Genomic DNA, 21656 nt, shown 5'->3' with positions numbered 1-21656 from the left:
CAGGATGTTGAATGACAGAGGTAATGTTTTTTTTCTGCCATAAAGGCATAATTTCCACAGCAGGAATTATGCACATTTGTATGTTGGGAAAAGAGGGTTTTTACCATCTCTATGTTGAAAGTCCATGTGGCATGAGGAAATCTTTTCCCTTATTTATTTTTATTTTTGTTGTTGTTATTGTTGCTGTCATTTAAGGAAAAAAATCCATATCTTCACTCAAATGAGAAAGTTTTGCAATTAAAAAGTACCCGAGTTAAAACATGTATGAATAGAGAGCTTGCTTAGTTGTTCACCATTAGTGAATTTTCATCTGAATGTTTATTCACCATACTATGGAAAACATGGTCTTTTGATTATTTTAAATTATTCATTGTTTTTAATTCACCAAACTGTAACGTTTCTATCTATAAGGACTAGTAGACTTATGGTTTTTGTGAGGTATGTGTATGTCAGTTATTGAAAATTGTGTTGTATGTGCTCTCATGGTGTTTTTGAAATCATGATTTTTACTTTATCTCCTCTAAAAGATAACATAATAATTCTTTTTTTAATAATTAAACTAATTTAGTAAATTCAAGATGGAGGCGCTTTCCTACTGATTATGCTTCCACCTCAGAAGATGAATTTGGATCAAACCGTAATTCCCCTAAACATACCCGTCTACGTACTTCTCCAGCCCTGAAAACCGCTCGGTTGCAGAGCTCTGGGTCAGCAATGCCAACTAGCTCTTCGTTCAAGCACCGGATAAAGGAGCAGGAAGACTACATCCGAGACTGGACTGCTCATCGGGAAGAGATAGCCAGGTTGGTTTTAACAGATAATCTTTAAGAGTTGAATTATTTTTGCCAACATTTCAACTTGATAACAAGTTTAACTTTGACTTGGTTTGTATTAATAGACCAAGTAATGAAATCTACTGGTAACTGTGAACCTATTTTTGTTGGAAATATTACTCTCCATCCATTTTTTTTTTTTTTTTTTTTGGTATTTTTAATGACAGCACCACTGACATTATAGAGTCAATTATTCTGGTTACCTTTTTTATTTCTAGCAGATGAGTTAATATAATTTTAAAAAGATAATATCAGCTCTACATAATTAAAAATTATGCAGCTAAATTTTTTATTACTTTTGTTTTTACCTTTCAAAGAGGTAGTAGTATACTCTGGGGAGAATTAGAGCATGTAGATTTTTACTCAAAGTTTTATGAGTTAAGCATAGTTCAGCCCTTCAATAATTAAAATATGATTACCTTGAAAATTAAATAAATTTGCTTATTATAACCTTTAGGTTATGTAATAAAAATAAAATTAATGCTATGGATGTGATTTTTAATTGATAACTTACTATGGTTGAACATTAAAGAGCAGCTATAATCAAACACATGCTATAGTAGTAAATTATAACTTTTTAAAACGTTTGTAAGATATTAAATTTTATTGTAGCATACCATATGTTACCTAAACATTTTCACTATGTACATGGTAAATTCATTTCTGTCTTTAGTTTAAGACCCCAATTTGAAGTTTCACACTTGGCAACATTATTAAAGAATTATATATAATAGTCCATAGATGCTTTTAAAAAAAAAACAAAAAACAGTAAACTTTTAATATAATTTAGTAGTGTTTACCTTTTTTTCTTTATTCCGTTGACTTCTATGAATTGTTTTTTCTAGCTCATTAGTTTATTGCTTAGTCTTTTTTGTTTTTAATGACTGTTTACTTCTAATTGCTTTTAATTGCTTGTAATTCTTAAGGGAACATGCCCTTCTAATCTCATTGCATTGCTTAAACATTTTTGTTTTACCATATAAGTAGCATTTTTCTTAGAATAATTATTGAAGCATGGTGAACTAATTCTAGTTACAGGAAGGGCATGAATTATTACGGACCCACAGAACGCCTGTGGTGAAAGAATCTTGACACATTTCTTATTCTTGTGAACACAGCTGGCAACAGCAGGCTTTGTCTCCCTTTTTTCCCTTCCCATGGAGATGTCCCACTGCACAAGTTCATCTGGTATCTGAGCGACAGAGAGTGTCTGTCTGGTTCCTTTTAGGAGGCCTCCCCCCTCAAGCTCTGTTCTCCAAACCAGAAGGACTACACACCTACTTCCGGGCCAAACCCACTTCCCTGCCCCTAAATAGGAAAGACCTATTCTACAAAGAGGAAAGTGAATAGGAACTGTATATTACATTCTCATGTGATTCCATTTTGTTGTTATATGTACATTTTATTACTATTATCTACGTGTATTCTATTATCTAGAGCAGGATTCTAGCGCCAGGCCATTTAACCTCTACTGATTTTATGGCTTTTCCCTGTAGTTTGTCAGTAGCGATGTGCTATGAAACATGACTTTGGATTTTAATTTTCCAAGTTTGTGGAAGATGGATAAAAGTATGGAAGGAAAGTTAATGTTGATATTTAACGTTTCCATAGGACACTTGTAAGTTTGCTTAGCATGAGGAAATTTATTTTCAAATAACTGTGAATCACACACTAAATAGAATGTGAGAAGTAGTTTTATTTCTTTAAACAGACTACCACTGTCACTTAAAACTCACGTGCTGAAAGCATTACTTATTGAAGAGTAATGACTAAAGAGACTTTTATTTGAAAAGCATAATAGTGATTTTAATTTATTACAAAATGTTTTATGCTTATAAAACATTTACGTTATACCTTTTTTTTTTTTAAGAATTCGGGGGTATATCACTTACCTAACACTTTGTAAATCTGTACATAGTAGTTATTTACTTGCATTTAAACTTAAAGCACAAAAACAAGGTCCATTTGAAATATAAAGTGTGTAAGCAAAATATATTTGGTTTTGCAGTATGAAAAGGGAACTTTCACCATGTACCCCTGATACGTATGCTTTTGGTAGTTCCTGCCTCAGTTTCTCTATATAACATAGATAACAGATTTCCTTCTAGTAGAAATTTGATAGTTTTATGAACTTTAGGGTAAGCACATACCACTGTAACATTAAATTTTTTAGCAGAGCATTCTAGTTAACAGAATGTTTTATTTCGAGGTTTAACAACCAGTCCATTATAGCTGTGTTACACAAGAGCATTAAACAATAAAAGGCAATGCCATATTTTAACCTATTGTTCACTGAAGGTATTATTTGCAAAGGTAGTAAGGTCTTGCTTTTAACACCTCCGCACTTTTGGATCATATTTACATATGGATAAGTTCTTTTTATATTTCGTATTCAGACATACCTTGGAATATTGCGGGTTGGCTTCTAGACGACTGCAATAAAGCAAGTGTTGCAGTAAAGCGCATAATAATCTTGTGCCGATGGAGGGTCTTGCCTTGAATTTGTAAAAAACACGGTAACTGAAGCACAATAAAGCGAAGCGCAATAAAGCGAGATATGCTATGTGGGCACGTAGTCCCCATCCACTCAACAGCAGGTCCTTAAACACCTCCCATGAGCACAGCACGGTGTTTAGCCTGAGTGGACTGAAGGTGATGTAAACGTGGATGCCCTCAGAGAGTTCAAGGTCAAGGGAGGGAAGCAAAAGTGTGTGTTACTGATAGAAAGCAGAGCTATGTAAGAGGTTTGAAAAGGTGCAGAATTTGGCTCCAATATAAGATGCGAAGGTATGTAGTTAATTGATGACCAAACTGAAGGCAGTGCAAACTCAGGTAAATAATGGGAGATTTTGAATGCCAGCTAAGGAGTGTGCATGGTATTGTATATGCATCAAAGATTTTTTTAACGTGAAGGTAACTTCAGCTCTAAATTTAAAGAGTAACTCCGAAGTCATTGTGTATAATCGTTTCAGAGAGAGGAGAGCCTAGAGATAGCCTAGTTACCTAGTCCAAACCTGAAGTGCAAGGTTTTAAAGACCTGAGATAGGATAGTGTTAGAGAACGAGAGAATGAGAGAGATGGAAATGTATGTAATGTTTGACAGCATTAGATGATGGCCAGAAAAGTAAGACAGAATTAAGAATGAGTTCATTGTTTTTCAAATCGGATATTGGTAAGATTAAGGAACATGAAAAGAAAAGAGAAATTTTATTTTGGACATGCTGACTTTAAGGTACTTATGGGTGAACCACATGAAAAATTCTAGAAGACATTTGAACTGTGGCTCTGAAACACAGGAAGTTGAAGAGAGCTAGAATCATAGTTGTAGAAGTCTCACAAAGAGAAAGCAGCTGAAGCTGTACTTGTAGATATTGCCAGGACATGATGGTGAGTGAACTGAGAATATTGCTGAAGTCTGAGGAATAACCTCAAGTATAGGAATGCAGTATAGGCAAATGGCCGAGATCATGGACTCTGAAGTCAGACCTTATAGATTCAAACCCCACTCTGCCACAAGGTCTGTGTGATCCTGGGCAAGTTCAGCGTCTGTTCTAGTGATCTCATATGTCAAATGGACATTCTGCTGCCATCTTCAGAGAGTTGGCTAATTGACGCCCATACATAATCTAGTGCTTGACAGTTATAAATAAATGTTAGTTATATTTGAGTGAGATGCAAAGAAAACAGTAGAGAGTATACTCAGATACGTTTATATTTAGAACTTTTTTGTGAACTTTCAATTTTCTGTACATCTCATAATTTAAGTTTATTAGACTCCAGACATCAATAGGAGTTTCTTATAATTTATAAAACACTTTATTAGACTTTACCTTATTTGTACCTAAGAATCTCAACCAACGTTTTGTTCAAATTTTCAATCCAAACAGTTATTTTTAAATGTTCTTTCGTCCTGACAATAATAACACTGGTGTATAAGTGGTCTGGATTTTTAAAATATTGAAATGATTGTTAAATAAATGTGTCACAGGATGCTCATCAATCCTATTCCCTGATTTGATTAACCCCAAAATAAAGTCATCTGACAAGATGAGAAAAAAAGGCTTTTGTTATTACTAAATCTTTTACTCATAATATTTTTATAAGTGAAATTTAAATAGAATATTGAGCAAATATATTTTAAAACAGTTAAAAATAGAACTGTAGTTTATATTTTTCCAGCCTAAAATATTTGCAATCAAAATTATGGATGTGTGCTAATCGCAACAGTAAAAACCCAAATTTGTTGTAATTTTAATACGTTACTAAAAATTTTTTGTTTTGTTTTGTTTTTGTTGTTGGTAAGAGCCAGTTTAATTTTGTGGCCAGAATTAAGTACTGTAGGCTGCCTTATAGTCTATAAAGTAATATAATGAAACATTTATGTATTACAATCTATTTTAATTTTAAAAAGTCTTTTAATTGCGATATAATTCAAGGATATACTACATTTGGGAGTGTGGGTGGAGGTCACATTTGAAAATTCTGAAGTATTTTTTGTTTTGGAGAAAAGACTATAGAGGTAGTAATTACTTTATCTAAGAATAAGGTATATCTGCTATAACAGTTTTAAGACCTAATTTATTGGTTCAAAATAACTAAAGTCTAGGTCTACCCCGTTTCTGTTATTCTGTTGGACAAGGCCAGCTTCACACAGCAAGAGACACCTGCCCACAAGTTCGAATGACAATTACTCTTCAGTTTCTGTTTAGTTTTTCAACATTCCCTAGCACTCTGTTACGCTTTCATTATATTCTCTGGCCAAGGGTACCGTATGATCTTCTCTGAATTTGGCCTTTCTCAGATATGCTCACTGATTAACAAACAGAACTTTTCCTGTCAGATGACTTCAGACCATCTTCTTCTAACTTGCAGACTTTGTGTCTCTGGTGGAAATGGAGTGTGGTTTTTTTTTAATTTAATTTTTCTCATTCATTTAGGAAATGTTATCGATTGCCAGCAGTGTATTAAGTCCTTCAGAGTTATCTTCCTACCATTGCCTCTTTATTTACGACTTGCTCAATTTATTCGAGGCATATTCATAAGCCTAGTTTTAAGAATCTTTCTACATTTCACCAAATACAACTTGCCTGCGGTGCTAAGCTAGCGTTTACATTAGTTTCATTGACAATGATGAGAGGTACCTTTTTTCTTTATAATTAAATTCCTACCTCTTTTAAGGCCAGGAGTAGATTTTGCGTACTTTATTCTTCTCTTTGAACTTCTCCTTAAATCGCTCTGGCTGCCCAAGAGAAGCCTCCAGTTCCAGCTCATCACCGCCCCCTCAGCTAGTCTTTGTGGCGCAGATCATCTGTTTGTCCCAATTCTCTGTGCTTTCATTGATTTCCCACAAGAGGTGTGGTTTACCATAATTCTTTCATTAAGGTTTTGCAATATTGGATCAAAATGCCACTAACATATAATAAATGTAACTGACAGTTTCCACCAAAAGAAGAGGAAGATCTTTCCTTGTCAGTAGAAGCTTTTTTGCGAGCATTCGCTGTGGTCCAAACTTAGAGCAGATACATGAGTTACTCTTTAAGTCTGTGGAGAGTTTGGCTTCTTCTGATTCTGTCTTACTGTGTCAAATTCAACATAAGCTTTTCTGGAATGACCTTTAAATGTCTCTTCTTCTTAAACTAATCTTATATTTTATCACTTTGTCATTTAAAAACCAGGCTAAATTTTTGAAAACTAAGTAATTAAAGTTATAGTTATGATCTCTCATTCAATATTAAAGTAACAGAAGGATTCTAAAGCTAGCATACTTAATTGGTAGCTTACAGTCCCTTTTTTCCAGTAATATCAATGGTATATAGATGTATGCACACACATACACACACGCACACACTTTGGAACTCGGCTTCCCGATAAAAACTCTTGAAAGTTAATATGCTATTGAAAACATTAAGATTTTATTCTTTTATATGTAATTTAAAACCTATTTTAGTATATGTGCTGCCAAAGCGAGCAAGTAATTTAAAACCTAAAAAAGTGTTTATGTTGGCAGTTTAAATCAATAGTCTGATAATTTGTTTCTTCACAGATACTAGATTATACTTGCAAATATTGCATATGTAATAATGCAAGGACTCTAATTTTCAATATTTCTTTTAAATTTCTAGATATATCAAAGGCTATTATTAATACATTTTCTCTGTTTTTAACCCTTCAGTGAAAAAATAATTTTAATTGCTTTAAATGAGAAAGAGTGACATTACCTGAGATAGTTTACGTAAGAAAATCACAAACTTCGTAAAGTATGTCCTGTGTATCATCCCACCTTTTTACAAACAACGCGTATTCATTTCTACAAAATTTTTTTAATTGGATTATTGGTTCTGACATTCAGGAAGATAAAATAAAACTAGTACCAATGTTACAGAACTTACTTAACGTTTAATCTATGTCTGCTTCCTTTGGGACTATTGTCTTATTCATACTTTGTAATAAAATTAAACGTGAAAATTGTCTATTAGTTTTTTCAAATTTGAAGGCTTGAGTTTTTATTGGTATTGTAAATGAAACAGATGGATTGCAAAACTCCAAATAAAATGTTTCATTTCAGAATTTCTTCTAGCAGCTTTAATAGGGGTAAAGATTGAGAATAAGGACAGGAGTTAGAAGATTGGAGTTTAGAGAAAGCACAGATACAAGAGATGTAAAAAATGCATTATTATAAAATATTTCAATTAGTATGATTTAGAAGCATTGCAGAATTAATTTTTAAGCTCAGATTTAATATGAATAGCTCCATACCCTATATTGAAACATAAATCTGCTATTTCAACTTGAAGATAGTCATAACTTTTTTCTTGGTAATTTTGTCTTTTACAATTTCTAATACTAGTTTTAATAGATGCTGAGATTTTTAAGCATTGTGGAAGAGTTGTTCGTTTTAGTACAATTTTTACTGTTTAACCTGTTGCGATTGCTGTGATGTTTTTTTTTTCCTAATTGATACTGCTTTCTACAAATATCAAACTTCATTGCTTAAATGTCTGCATAAAACACTTTGAAGAAAAAATAGATGATAGCTGATGATTTTTTTGAATCTCATTAAACTTGGTTATTCAGTTTCTCATCCTAGTTCATTATTTCAGGAAATTGCAAGAATTGAATATGTTGTCTAAGAGAACACTTTAAACTCCTTCTCAAAAGAATTACATCGACAGTTAACAAGTTTTTAAAAATTGTGGAATGATAATGCGAGGTGTAGCAGGACATAAGATCTAGTTACGCCACTGCTATTTGTGACCTTAACCAAAAACTGGTCACGTAACCTCTCCCAAGCTTCATTTTCTTCATCTGTAAAACCAAGGTGATTAATACCTCTCTTACAGGTGGTTGTGAGAATTAAATGAGTCGATGAATATAAAGCTTATGTATAATGGTGTTGATTATTATAAAGCTTATGTATAATGATGTTGATTATATAATCATATAATGAGTTTGCTTATAATATAATGATGCTCATTACATTATTCTAAGCTTATTAGGACAGGGAGCCAGTCTGGTGCTTCACCGCTGTAGCCCTGAGGGCCTAGCACTGTGCCTGGCATGTAAGGGATCAGTAAATATTTGTGTTGATAAATAAAAAAGTAATTAACCACAGATTGCTTCTGTTGGGCCATGGGCCTCAACTTAGCTTCTCTTTTTAAATTTTTAGTTAAGTTTTTCTGCAATTGCTTCATTCCTTTCAAGCTCACATTTGCATAGGTTAAAAAACGCTAGACTTTGGATTTTAAAGTGTTGGGAGCTTTCACCTGTACTTTTAGAATGTTCTGTCATTCTAAAACCTTCTCTGTGGAGGTAGCCAAGTGAGTTCATGTGCAGAGGATGCATAACTTAGGGAACTTCCAAGTCTCGCTGAATCGAAGTAAGAAGGATCAGTAAAGGAAAAAAAATCTGATTTCTCCTTTGATTATCACTGATAACAGTTGTTTAGTTCTTCATTCCATGTGGCTGATGACACAAATAAATGACTTAATGGAAATGAGCTCCATACCTGGGATCTGGTCCTACCTTAGCTGCCTTTAAGGTACACGGTCACGAGCAAGCCACTCACCTTCTCTAAGAACATGTCCCTACTCATAATTAGCTAGTTAAGTCCTACCCCACAAGAATTTTGTGACCCTCGGGTGACGTGCAAGTACCATGAAGTGCTATGCTTGTCAGCGTTGTTAACCTGTTGGTACCATCGACCCTTATGGCCATCTGGGGAGGCTCCTCTCAGAATGATGTTTCTAAAAGCAGGAAATACTTAGGATTACAAAAAAATACAATTATACAGAAATATAGTTATCAAAATATTATTAAAGTGATACAGTAATATATGGTTCTTTGTCAAAATACCTACCCCATGGAACGTTATTGCTGTAGGTTTCAACCGCAGTAATTTTGAAGTGACAACGATTATAAATGTTTTGAGATACCTGTAGCAACTATTATGTGATTTCTGTTGGTGTCAAAAATCACCAGTATTGCTAATACCACTGTTGTGTGTTGCTTGTATTTATAATTGAAAGAAATGCTAAGCCTCAGAAGTTAATGAAAATAAAGTTATAATTGCTTTTTCTCATCTAAGTATAAAAAATATATTACTACTTCAGATGCTCACTGTGTATTTTTTAAGATGACAATTTATAGATTATATGAAATTTAGTTTTATTAATTTTTGGAATTAAAGTTTAAGGTTTTGAATATCAAAATAAACATTTCCAAAGAATCTTAAGTTTTAGTTACAAATCTAGATACACAACTTATGTAACTGATTCTATCATAAATGATTGTTTTTAGAGCTGTTATTTTAAAGGTATTAAACTTCTTTTCTAAAATTATTGCCAGGATCAGCCAAGATCTTGCTCTCATTGCTCGGGAAATCAACGATGTAGCAGGAGAGATAGATTCAGTGACTTCATCAGGCACTGCCCCTAGTACCACAGTAAGCACTGCCGCCACCACCCCTGGCTCTGCCATAGACACTAGAGAAGAGGTAGGAGATCTTCATGGAGAAATGCATAAGGTTCTTTCTTTTCTTTATTTCTTTTGCTTTTAGCTTTTTGCTTAGTTTATTTTAGTTCTGTCCATCCTCCCTGTTTGCATGAAGCTCTGCGTTTTCCAACTTTTCTTTTATGTTTTTGTAACAAAACTAGCAAAGGCTAACATTTGGTCTACTATTAAGTTGTAAAATTATTTTTAAAAGTACTTTGCTAATTATTGATGCTTAGTTTCACTTAAAATATGAATATAAATGGCATCTGAAAAGCAAACCAGAATTTGATAAACGATTGTATAAAGTATCTATTATGTTTGGCTATGAAAATACTTCAATTAAAAAGGTATTTTCATAGCTAGTTACCTAGGAGATAGATATCTTTAATAGCAAAGGAAGAAAAATTCTTTAGTTTTCACTACTTTAAATATTCTGTTGACGAATACACACACACACACACACACACACACACACACACAGATACTTTGCAAATTGAAATATACATACAGAAGTATATATGCAGATAAAGACTCAGTTTTGAAACATTCTTGTGAACGCTGGAGTGTGAGTTAGCATACAGACTCTTGCCCTTCCAGCCCCAGAGCTTCTGCTCTCAACTCCAGGGGTCCATTTGCATAACATTGCTCCAGGAGACATCTTAAGATATAAGCTTAATGGTACTCTGGTCATGTCTGCTCTCTGATCTGGTGCAGAAGGAACCCGAGACTGGCATTTGAAAGAATGAATTAGATTTATTAGGACAAAGCCACACTCATTTGTTTAATTTTCTTCTGGCTGTTTTCCGCTACAATGTCAGAGTCGAGTAGTTGGACAGAGATTGTATGGCTGCAACGCCTAAGATATTTATTCTCTGGCCCTTTACAGAGAAAAATTTGCCATACTCTCATACTGATGATTTCACTTCCTTAATTTATAAAATAATATTCTCAATAGTAACCCAAAATGGCTAGCCTTTTTGACAGATTTAATTCTGGTAAACTATGCTACTAATATTTTCTTCAGTTGCTTTTTGTCACATTCCTTTTATAATCTAGTTCTTTAATGGTCATTTTTTGGTTTTTTTCCCCTTCATATGTTATCTAATTTGTTGAATGATGTTTCATCAATCTGTGTAGTTTTGTTACCACATTGATCAATTGTATATAAAATCATCCTTATTGGTAGAAACAAAAAGATCATCTTGGTGGCAAGACATACACAAGTCTTCTGGTACATTTAAAATGATAAAAGATATTATTTTCTCGGCTCTCTAACTAAATTTTATCTAACATGATTTACATTCACTCAGACCAGTAAAATTATTCAAACATCTCATCGAATAGACTTTCATTCTTTTTTGTTTTATTTCTGAATATCCTACTAAAGTTTATTCCTTCTTCAGTAAACCTAAGTATTGTATGTGTGTAATTTGCACTGTAGGTGGCAGTATAGCCTTTTTATTGGAATATGTAATATCTGTAGCATTGTTAAAAGTTTATCTGATGAAGACCAAAATACTTATGTTGTGGATTTAAAATTTTCTTCCTTTTGTAAACTTAATTCGAATTTACAATTTGTGTATCTGTGAAGAAATTTGGCACCTGGATATGGGGAGGAAAAAGAATAAAACAAGATAGGAAACTAAAAGAAACAGAAACATTATTTTACAGTGGTAAGGCAATGTGAGTAAAACGAACTCCTTGTCCATCTACGTGGCTCACCTTTCCCAAGTTACCATCTGTTTTCCATTTGGGAGAAACATAATCCATGGAAGAATCAGATTTATAATAGCTATATTATTTTGGATTTTGAAAATAAAATCTATGTAGATGAACATCTATTTTATAAAACAGATAATTTTGAAGTGCTTATAAAAGTGAAAGAGTAATTGGTTTATTGAAGATCATATGCTTCTTTTACTACCTGAAAATAAAATAACTTCTGTCTAATCATAAAAATTGTAATGCCAGTATCTGTGCTTTTCCAAACAACACTGTTCTCATAAGGATTTGCTTTTGTCCTGTTAGTTGGTCGATCGTGTTTTTGATGAAAGCCTCAACTTCCGAAAGATTCCTCCATTAGTTCATTCTAAAACACCAGAAGGAAACAACTGTCGGTCTAGTGATTCAAGACCTCAGCCGTCAGAGCCCCCTGATCACTTAACAATTACGAGGCGGAGAACCTGGAGCAGGGATGAAGTAAGTGAAACACAAATATTAAACGGCAGAGGGGCCACGTCCCATTGATTGATGCAAAGGAGGAACTGTCCGATAAATAAGGCAGGGAAGAAAGTGCTTGTCTTTATGGGTAGAATGAAATTTCATCTTGACATCACGTCATATGCAAATAATTAACTCCAAATGAATTACGTTCCTAAAGGATGAAAGCAAAACTTTAAAACTTTTAGTTAAAAATATGGGTAAATACCTTTCAACAATGTAGTAGAAAATGATTCTTAAAAGACATAAGAAGTTTTGACTTCAAAATAAAAAATTGATAAATTCGAGTATATAAAAGGACTTCTGTGAAACATATAGCCAAGAAAGGATTAGTATCTACAATATATAAAGAACTCATACCAATCAGTTAAAAAAGACAAGAGCAACTCAATAGAAAAAATCTGCATGAAAACATGAACAGTGTTTCACCAAAGGGAAATTACCTAAGACCTACAAAATACGAAGAGATGTTCAACTTCATGGGTATTCAGAGAAATACATTCAAGACTTCAGGGAGATTATTTTATACTCATTCAATTGGCAGCACATTAAAAAGTCTTAGAATATGAAATGTTAGAGAAGATGTAGATAATAGGTTTTCTTATGTGTTGCCGGTAGAGGTTCAGTTACTGCAATAACTTTGGAAAAGTTTGACCCTGTTTCCTAACGTTGAACATATGCACATCACATGATCTAGTAGTTTTACTGCGTATATGCCCAAGAGAAATCCTTTCCTATTGACACCAGAAGTCATGCACAGGAATACTCATGGTAGCACCGTAGACAATAACAAAAACTTGGAAACAGTCTAAGTGTTTATGTAGAAAAGTGAGTGTATATAGTGATCACAAATTGAACAATTACAGCCATGTACCACATAAGGCCGTGTCAGTCCACGACAGACCACATACATGGTGGTGGTCCTGTAAGATTAAAATGGACCTGAATTTCCTGCAAGAGATAGAAGGCTATGTTGTTCAGGCAGAGCTATTTTCCTCTCATGGGAACAGTGTCTGTGGGGCTTGGCAGTAGACTCCCTCTCACTCATCTCAATTTTGAGTGCACAGGTGACACCCCAGTCCATCATCCACTGACCTGTTTCAGTACAGGGGAGCCCGTCTCCCCAGCGCTGCATACTCAGAGGGCACGACAGCCCCCTCGAAGTCTAGCTTACTGGTTTTCAGAATACTTGGCTGTAAATTCTTCGCTGACTTTCCAAGGTCCTGCACAAGGACGCAGATCCACGAGAGCCTCCTTAACGAGAATTCAGTGCCACTGCCCCTTCAGTAAAGACTTTCTGTGGCAGCGTGGGACCAGCCTGTCCCTATACTTTGGAAATATTTCAGGTTGTAATACTGTAAAGCATAGATAAGTTTTATTTCTTCCATCAATTTAGTGCTAGAGAGAGCCCTTTGTGCCAGATATGATAAAAATGAAAATATTTACTCAAGACAGAAATAAAGCAAATAAGTGATAGAAAAAGGAAAGCAAGGGAATGATGAATGGGATTCAAGGTATTTTCTTATCTGTACTCATTCTGGCCCAAGGTCTAGGAGGACAAATTCCTCTAAATGTATTTAAACTATGTGGAAGAAGTTTACATTTTTAAAGGAATGAAACATCTAGATTGATAGTTACCTCAAGGTTAATATCTGAAATTTTTTAATACATTATGACGCTGAAACACACTTTATGAAGTAGAAAAAGACAGAGACCCTTTTCAGTTATAATCTTTCCTTAGACTATCCTGCCTGTTTTCACTTCATCCTAATTAATGTATGTCTTCCACTCTTACTTGATTTGTTTCCTCAAGGCTCATAAAATACCGTTATGCTTAAGAAGCCTTTCATTGCCTTTGTCACTTTTTATATTCTAAATAACCTTTTATCTCCCACAAATTCAAATCCTTGTCATTCTCAAGACCTAGTTTTCCATTGTGCCTTGCTTATAAATGCCAACACTCACTGCACTCCCTTTCATCAGAATTCATACAGCACTTAGAAAATTTTGCAGTTATTTACTTTTTTTTATAGAATGTTTAGCAATATTTCCTACACAGTACTGTTATCTCCCCTACTGATCTTTAAAGCTTCTTAACATCCAAAGCCATATCTTATTTTCTGGATTTTTCTACAGACCCAGATACAGTTCTGACAGTGTAAGAGGCTGATTTTGGAAGTCACATCGAGCCCCAAGTCCAATCCTTTTTCTGATGTTCTGCACTAGCTATGCCTGTCATAGTTTAGCCCGTGACAGATTACAGCTCGCAGGCCAAATCCAGCTTGCCACCTGTTCTGTAAAGTTTATTACAGCACAGCCATGCCCACTTGCTTGTGCTTTCACACTACAATGAGATTGTTGAGTGGTAATGACAGACCGGTGGACGTTTACAGAAAAAGTTTTCTGACCTCTAGTTTTGCCCATGAACCTCAACTGGGGAGGTCCCAACCCTCGTCATAGAAACTTATTAAGTAAATTTAAAAAATGTATCCATCTCACTAGACTCTGACCTGGAGAGCAAGGATTATAATCTTAATCTCTATACTCATGTTATTTGGCGAAAGAATAGTAAATTTAGTATTCTGAATTATTTTATTTCCCCTTTTATGATCATTTGAATTGGAGGCATGAGAGACAGGATCATGATAGTAACTGAAGGTAGGATGATAGGGATTTTTTGAAAATGACCAAAACAGTTTATTGAATGAAAAGGAACTCCTTTGTTAGTATCAATTCCTCTTTCTCAGTTTAGTTATACTGTACTCTGATTACATTCTTCTTTGATTTTTTTGTTGGCATAAATACTCAATGCCCCTAAATACAGTGAGTTACGACTAGTGTTCTTGGTGGTGATACAGTACAGTGGTGATATTTTAATGTACTTTTTTCTTTGGCTGTTTCAGGTCATGGGAGATAATCTGCTGCTGTCGTCAGTCTTTCAGTTCTCTAGGAAGATAAGACAGTCTATAGATAAAACCGCTGGAAAGATCAGGTACTGTTTTGTTACTCAAAACTCCTTGCTTATATTATTACGAGTGCCTGTTGCACTTTATTCTCAAGCCTGCCGCCACAGCTGTTAGGACCTAGTGAAGCCAGTGGCACTGAATCTTAATGCTGCCAGAACCATGTTCTTTCCTTTTTAGGTATAAATAATAGCCATAAACTAGACAGCATGAAGGGGACAAAAAGAGAAATAAATGTCCCAGATAATTAGACCATTTATAACCAAAAGTTAACTGCTATAATCACTACAATTAATTTTATTAATAACCAGAAAAAATGTTCTCTTTCACAAAATAATATTTAAATTAACAGACTCTGGAGACGACTTTTATAAGACCTGACTTTACTCTCCTTTCAGCTTCCTCCTCAGTAAAGGGGAAAGAATATGTATTCTTGTAAGACTCAAAAAATGTATGTAAAAAGGCCTTAGTTGAAAACTAGATTTTCTTATTCATTGGCTATTTGTTTACATTGAATCATAATGATTTTCTCGGCGTCTGACCCCTTCACTAGCCTTGAGCCTTGCATACAGGGACGATGTTGGGTTGAACTTCACATTCCTCAGTTCCTTGCTGTGAAGTACGTCCGGTATCATCTCTCGTCATCCCCTGGCCCTCTCACTTGACCTTGTTCTTGACAACCTAACACCTCTCTCTGTCCTTCAGGACTTTAATTGCATGGCAGTTTCTCGAAGAACCCTTCTCTGAGCTCAAGTGCCCTTGCTGTGGGCTCCCACAGTATCACCTTTTATATTTCCCTTCTTAAACTTACGCTGAGTGTGATTACCTGCTCACGTGCTTGCCTTCTGCGCTGCATTGTGAGGGCATCAAAACAATGCTGGACAGATACTGTGCAGTCCAGAATCAATCAGTGATTGAATTTGGAGACTTTATTCTCATTTAAGATCCTTTTAATCAGTGTTTATTTATTTAGTCCTTTGGCTAATAATCCTTCCAGCCTGCCCTAATTTTAGAGTAAATTTTTAATGGAGTTAAATTCAAAATGATAATTATATATCACTATCACCTGCATTGAATACTTGAGCCAAATTTGAGGCATGACTCTCTAGGCGTTAATAAGTAAGCATGTGCTTGGGCCCGTCAGGTTTAGGTCATGGGTGATAACTAAATGGTTAAGCTTAATTTTTTTTTCTTGCAAATTTCAGTCAGGCTTTATCCCAGGGAAGAGTGGACTTCCTTTGTGTCTGGCCACATAGTGTGTTACCAACTCCTAGGAGGATAGGTTGTCATGGTGAAGGAGAGCTCTCATAGATCAGCAGATTTGGGATGATGAGTTACTAAGGGCATACACGTACATTACCTCACTCAAGAGGTTATTAGAGTGCTAATTACTTAATCACTGAGTATGATTACAATAAAAACAGTGGGCTCATTTATAAGCCCAATCAGAAATAATAAAATGTGTTATTTATAACAGCATACAACTAATTTAATTTCTATAAAATCCATTATGAACCTTAACATGTGCACATTTTTTAATTTAGAAAGGATCCACTGAAATTCTATAGTTATTATACTTTATATTTCCTCTTTGTAACTGGGGATTTTCATAATAAGATAGGAGTGATTGGGCTTGGATTGAGTAAAAATTGTGAACAGTAAATTACAGATAGTATTAGGATCAAATAATGAAATTAAAACAAATTGTATGTACTTAGCAGAAACAGCTAACTTACTACAGGTTGACCTGCTCAAATAAATGAGCTAGAATGTAAATTTTATGAGAACAGGGGTCTTTGTTTAATTATAAAGTGCCTAGAATATACTACATAACTATTTGTTGATGAATGGATATTAAATTATTCTGTAAGAAATTGTTTATTTAAAACCCATAGGGATAGTGCTCACTTCGGCAGCACATATACTAAAACTCACAGGGTTATATAAGAATTGATAAAGGTAAATTATCTTAAAAAACAGTGGATGGCAACATAGTGGTGGTCATTAAAATAACTTGTAAAATTATATGAACAAGGTGCTCCCTAAGAAAAGCGAGACTTTCCATTGCTTTTTTAACTGTTAAGGCAGTATGCCTCGTATTCCAACCAAACTTAGAGTGGCTATCAGTATACTTCACTGATATTCTTTTGAAAAAGTAAAGATATCATTAAATGAAAAGACCAAGGTACAGAAGTGTAAATATATTATGAGGGAAGAAATATATGTATATAATATACATACACATAATAGATATAATGTGCTTTTTCTGAAATATTTGTAATTCGAAATCATGTTCTGTAATATTTTTGTTAAAAATATAAATTTAAAAATAAAGTGAAAATAAGACAGAACTGTGTGAATTAACTATTCTTTTTAAAATAAGGAGAATATATATTCATATTCTCCTAAAAGGCAATAAAATGAAGAGAGAGTCTGGTGCATTGATAAGGAATATAAAGATGTGAGCTCAAGATACAAAAGAAGGCTCCAGGTATTTTACATAAAAATACTTCAGAAATTCATTGATGCTATAGCTTAATTTATTTCTAATTCCTATAAAAAATTTAAATATAATGAAACCATGTCTGAACATGGTTTGTGAATTTTAACATTCCATGCAAATATAATTTTATATTGCTTATAGGCTGAAATATAATGCATTTCATCAAGTGTTTGAAGAGTATCAATAATAATGGTAAAAACACATTGAACATCATTTTTATTGTAAGCCTAATTAGTTTAAGAGAAGTCTTGAAGATGATTTTTTCAAAAACTATTTCAAAATTAGTTTCTTTAATACTGTATTTAAGGTGTTCTTAGAAAAAAAAAAATTTAAAATACATTTAAGCTACTATAAAAGTGGGTTGCTTTATCTTCCGTAAATTTCGAAGGATGAACTGTTTAGCTAAATTTTACGTGACTCTGGATAGTCAAAAACTAGGCGAAATGAGAGGGCTAGGGGATGATGAGAGATGACACTGGATCAATTTATGCAGAATTTGTTAAGAAGTTTGGACTTCAAATATGGGTCCTCTTGATACACCAGTGTTATCCATAAAAATGCCATGTAAATCTCATTGTGTGGTCATGTGACCTGCCAAATAGAAAACCATGAATTCTTCTTACCTGTCAATGGGGATCCCGCGTTATTTCATTTCACCTACTGAAATGTAAGTCTTCCTTCCCCAATAATTGGATCCTCATCCCCTCAGTCATTCAATAGATTTTCATGGAGTACCTGCCTTTGTACCATTCTTTCTTCCTGTTGACTGTTCTTTACCACAGAATATCTTTCTCTGTCTGCACTGAACTCATCCCTACTTTCCTCTAAAGAAATACGTTTTGTAACCTTGATATTTAATTAAAGTTGAGATCAAAGAACACATTGATTGATTGATTGATTGTCTCACTGATTGATTTTACTGTCTCAGAAATTTGACACAATTTAGAAAGTTAAAAAACTAGATATATCAAAGAACCTCAATAAAATTTGTTTGCTGTTTTGTTGCTTTCAGTTTGAGTGTTGAGAACTTTTGGGGGATTTTTTTTTTTTTGACTCAGGAACCACAGGCGACCATTCTAAGCCATTTTCACCACAGGTGAAATATATATGGTTTAACAATTTGAGTAGCACAAGCATTAAAGCATTATACCCAGTAACCATTTTCTGGCAAAATTCACTGCATTTTCAGCTCTGTGTGGCTAAGCACTGACTTCCTACATTGTATGAGTTCTTTGAAGTGCTAAGTTGGTCCATGAAATAAGTCATTTTTGTTTGTTTGTTTTTTGGCTTAAACAACAGAAATTTATTTTCTCACAGTTGTGCAGGCTAGAAGTCCAAGATCAAGCTGTTGGTAGGTTTGGAGTCCCACTAATCCTAAAGCTGTTAGGACTCTTACAACATCTAATAATTTACTTATGCCTTAAAATCATAGTCATTAGGATAACAGCTCTCAGATGGCTGGTAACAATGTTTAGTTTTTTGAGTTTAGAAAATTTAACAGTAGATCAGAATATTCTTATATCAGAGTCTAGAATCATTATTGCCTTTTAAGCATCGTTGTGTATAATCGTAGATGTTCCAGACTTGATTTGATATTAATGAATTTATTGTTTTTAAATAAGTCGAACCTGGTATATTGATCTTTGAAGACATACAAATAAGAATGTAGTTTACTACTTGAATACTGATCATCTTTCCAATAGTGATAATTTACTTGTATAGTGTTTATGTTTACATAAGGCAATTAAACTAGATTTCCAGGCTCAATGAAGAAATTTAAAAGAAACCAAAAGGGTGCCTGGTCTTTACATCTCTTTAAAACTGGTGAGTCATTCTCAGATTCCAAAGTATTGGGGTGAGAAGGATACCTCATTTGACAGACAAATCAAAAATTTGTGGTAATTTATTTTGTCACATAACATATTTGAGCTTAGTTTCTAACATAAAGGTAATTATCTTCATTGGCAATTGTTTTTATCAAAAGAATAATGTTTTAACTTCTAACAGGTAATTATGTATAATATACTAACAAGAATTAAGATTTTTAAAGAAAAGCACAGTAAGTATTCCAGTTTTCAACCTTTAATGTTCACACTTTGTTCAATTAATAAGATTATTTTTTCTATATAAAGAGATCTTAACAGGCACAATTGTTTATACCTAAATCAGCCTATTTTTAACTTAATTTCATCTTATGTGTATAAGGTATATGTTCTATCTGAACAAGGTTGTATTTTCATTATAAGTGGTTATATGGTTAATTACAAATAATAGATAAAATTTGGGGGTTTATGTCACTTGTTTTATATTTGATTTTCAGTAAAGAATGAGATAATTACAGAAGGGTTTATGTATATTTTTATTACCACTCAGTTACTTTTTTAATACAGATTTCTCACATAAATGAGTTTATTGGTAATATTGGCTCAGTATTTGATTTGCAGTTTATATAATGTTTAGTGGGGTTTTTTTATCCTGGTGTAACATTGAAAAGATATATTGTTTTTGTATTGTAAAAAATGTGATCATTTCTAAAATATACAAAGTAAAATGCTTACATTTTTGATTTATAGAATATTATTTAAAGATAAGGATCGGAACTGGGATGAAATCGAAAGCAAGTTAAGAGCCGAAAGTGAGGTTCCTATTGTGAAGACCTCGAGCATGGTATAGTAATTTTTCTTTACTATTAAAACATTTTAATAGCCAGGTTTTATTTTAAGGAAATGATATGCTTATTTTTGAACTGTTTGTTGATCTACATTTTTAAAGGAAGATATAAATACACAAATTTGGGAAATTTTATGCCTTCCACTGTCTTCCACAGGCATTTAAAATGTTGATTACTTCAAAATTGCAGAGGGTTTGAAGAGGAACCTTTTTGTTTCTCACTGTTACGCATTCTTATTCTTGTAATAATTACACGTTGTAAATAGGCAATTTTGAAATAAGAGCCAAACTCAAATATGAGTTGACATGAGTCATTTCCATTTGCTTAACAGTTTGCTTGTCTCCTCCTCAAGAATTTGTATAGATGTTTCTTGGTCAGGGAATCATCCTAAAAGTGAAATTGGCAGTTTATACATTTTCCAAAGAAAATTCTTGGGCACTTCTACAAAATTGTTGCAAGGTTGATCAATACATGTTTTTCAAAATCTTTTCTTATACAGTAGTATTATTTTGAACTTTCATCTGCCATTCATTGAAAAAAGTAATTCTATTTCAACATTTTAAAATTTGAATCTTGTTTACTAGATATTATAATTATTTTATATCTTGAAATTTGTTGCTACAAATGTAGTGCCAGGTAGATAATGGTAAGTATTCCAAGAAAATTGAGTATGACAGTGATTGCTTATCAAATAAAAATGTTTTTCATAAAGTAAGCCAGTTTTTGTGATTATTTTCCCTACAGGAGATTTCTTCCATCTTACAGGAGCTGAAACGAGTTGAAAAGCAGCTACAAGGTAGATTTACTACTGAATGAAGTAGAAAGTGCTAGCAAGTTAGGACAAGTGCATTCTAAGTGGTATTTCTTAAAATAGTCTTATTATTAGAACATTATTTGATTAAATGTAATGACATAATGGATAAAAGTACAGTTCTCCATATCTAAATTACTCATAAAAAGGAAGCTTAAAACCCAGTATAAATAATTAAAAAGACAATAATATTAAATTTGATGCATATTGCTAGGTGTTACAAACTAATTCACAGTATTTATTATATGTTAGCCTATTTTATATACATGTAAATACTAATATATGAAAAATATTAAAATTATCGAAGTGTGTATGTAGCTGAAAATGCTTATAGACAATTAGCATTTATTTGCTAATTGTTTTCCAATTGACAATTCTTAAATTATATTTGTAGTGTAACCCAAATGAACTTGTATTCTAACACAAATAATAATAGTTTGGATGAAAAAGCAATGAGTGCATATTGGCCACAGGGACCAGATGAGGGGAGAGAAAAGAGGGTGGGGCTCTACTCCGACAAGGACATTGTTTTGGTGTGTGTCACATCTTCACCACCCATTAACGCCTCTGTTGGTTCTTGACTTAGAAGGCTTGGGTGGTACAACAAGCGGATTCCAGATTAAACTGCTAATTCTCCTCAGTTTTTATTGTTTGAATTGTCTTA

The 21656-nt window shown here is 33.5% G+C and overlaps 1 protein-coding gene across 1 annotated transcript in view; it reads left to right on the top strand.

The window, feature by feature from the left end:
• CEP170 (centrosomal protein 170) overlaps nucleotides 1-21656 on the top strand; it is a 118689-nt gene that overhangs the window by 93796 nt on the left and 3237 nt on the right. Inside the window, 6 exon segments of the mRNA XM_039883226.1 lie at nucleotides 569-803; nucleotides 9678-9825; nucleotides 11853-12023; nucleotides 14948-15036; nucleotides 20084-20177; nucleotides 20926-20977. Of these exon segments, the coding sequence (XP_039739160.1) occupies nucleotides 569-803; nucleotides 9678-9825; nucleotides 11853-12023; nucleotides 14948-15036; nucleotides 20084-20177; nucleotides 20926-20977 (789 nt within the window).

The sequence above is a fragment of the Pteropus medius genome, unplaced genomic scaffold (assembly GCF_902729225.1).
Source record: "Pteropus medius unplaced genomic scaffold, Ma_sr-lr_union100, whole genome shotgun sequence".
NCBI classification, from domain to species: Eukaryota; Metazoa; Chordata; class Mammalia; order Chiroptera; family Pteropodidae; genus Pteropus; species Pteropus medius.
Note: the sequence above shows the minus strand (reverse complement) of the source record. Positions and strands in the feature narration are given on the sequence as shown.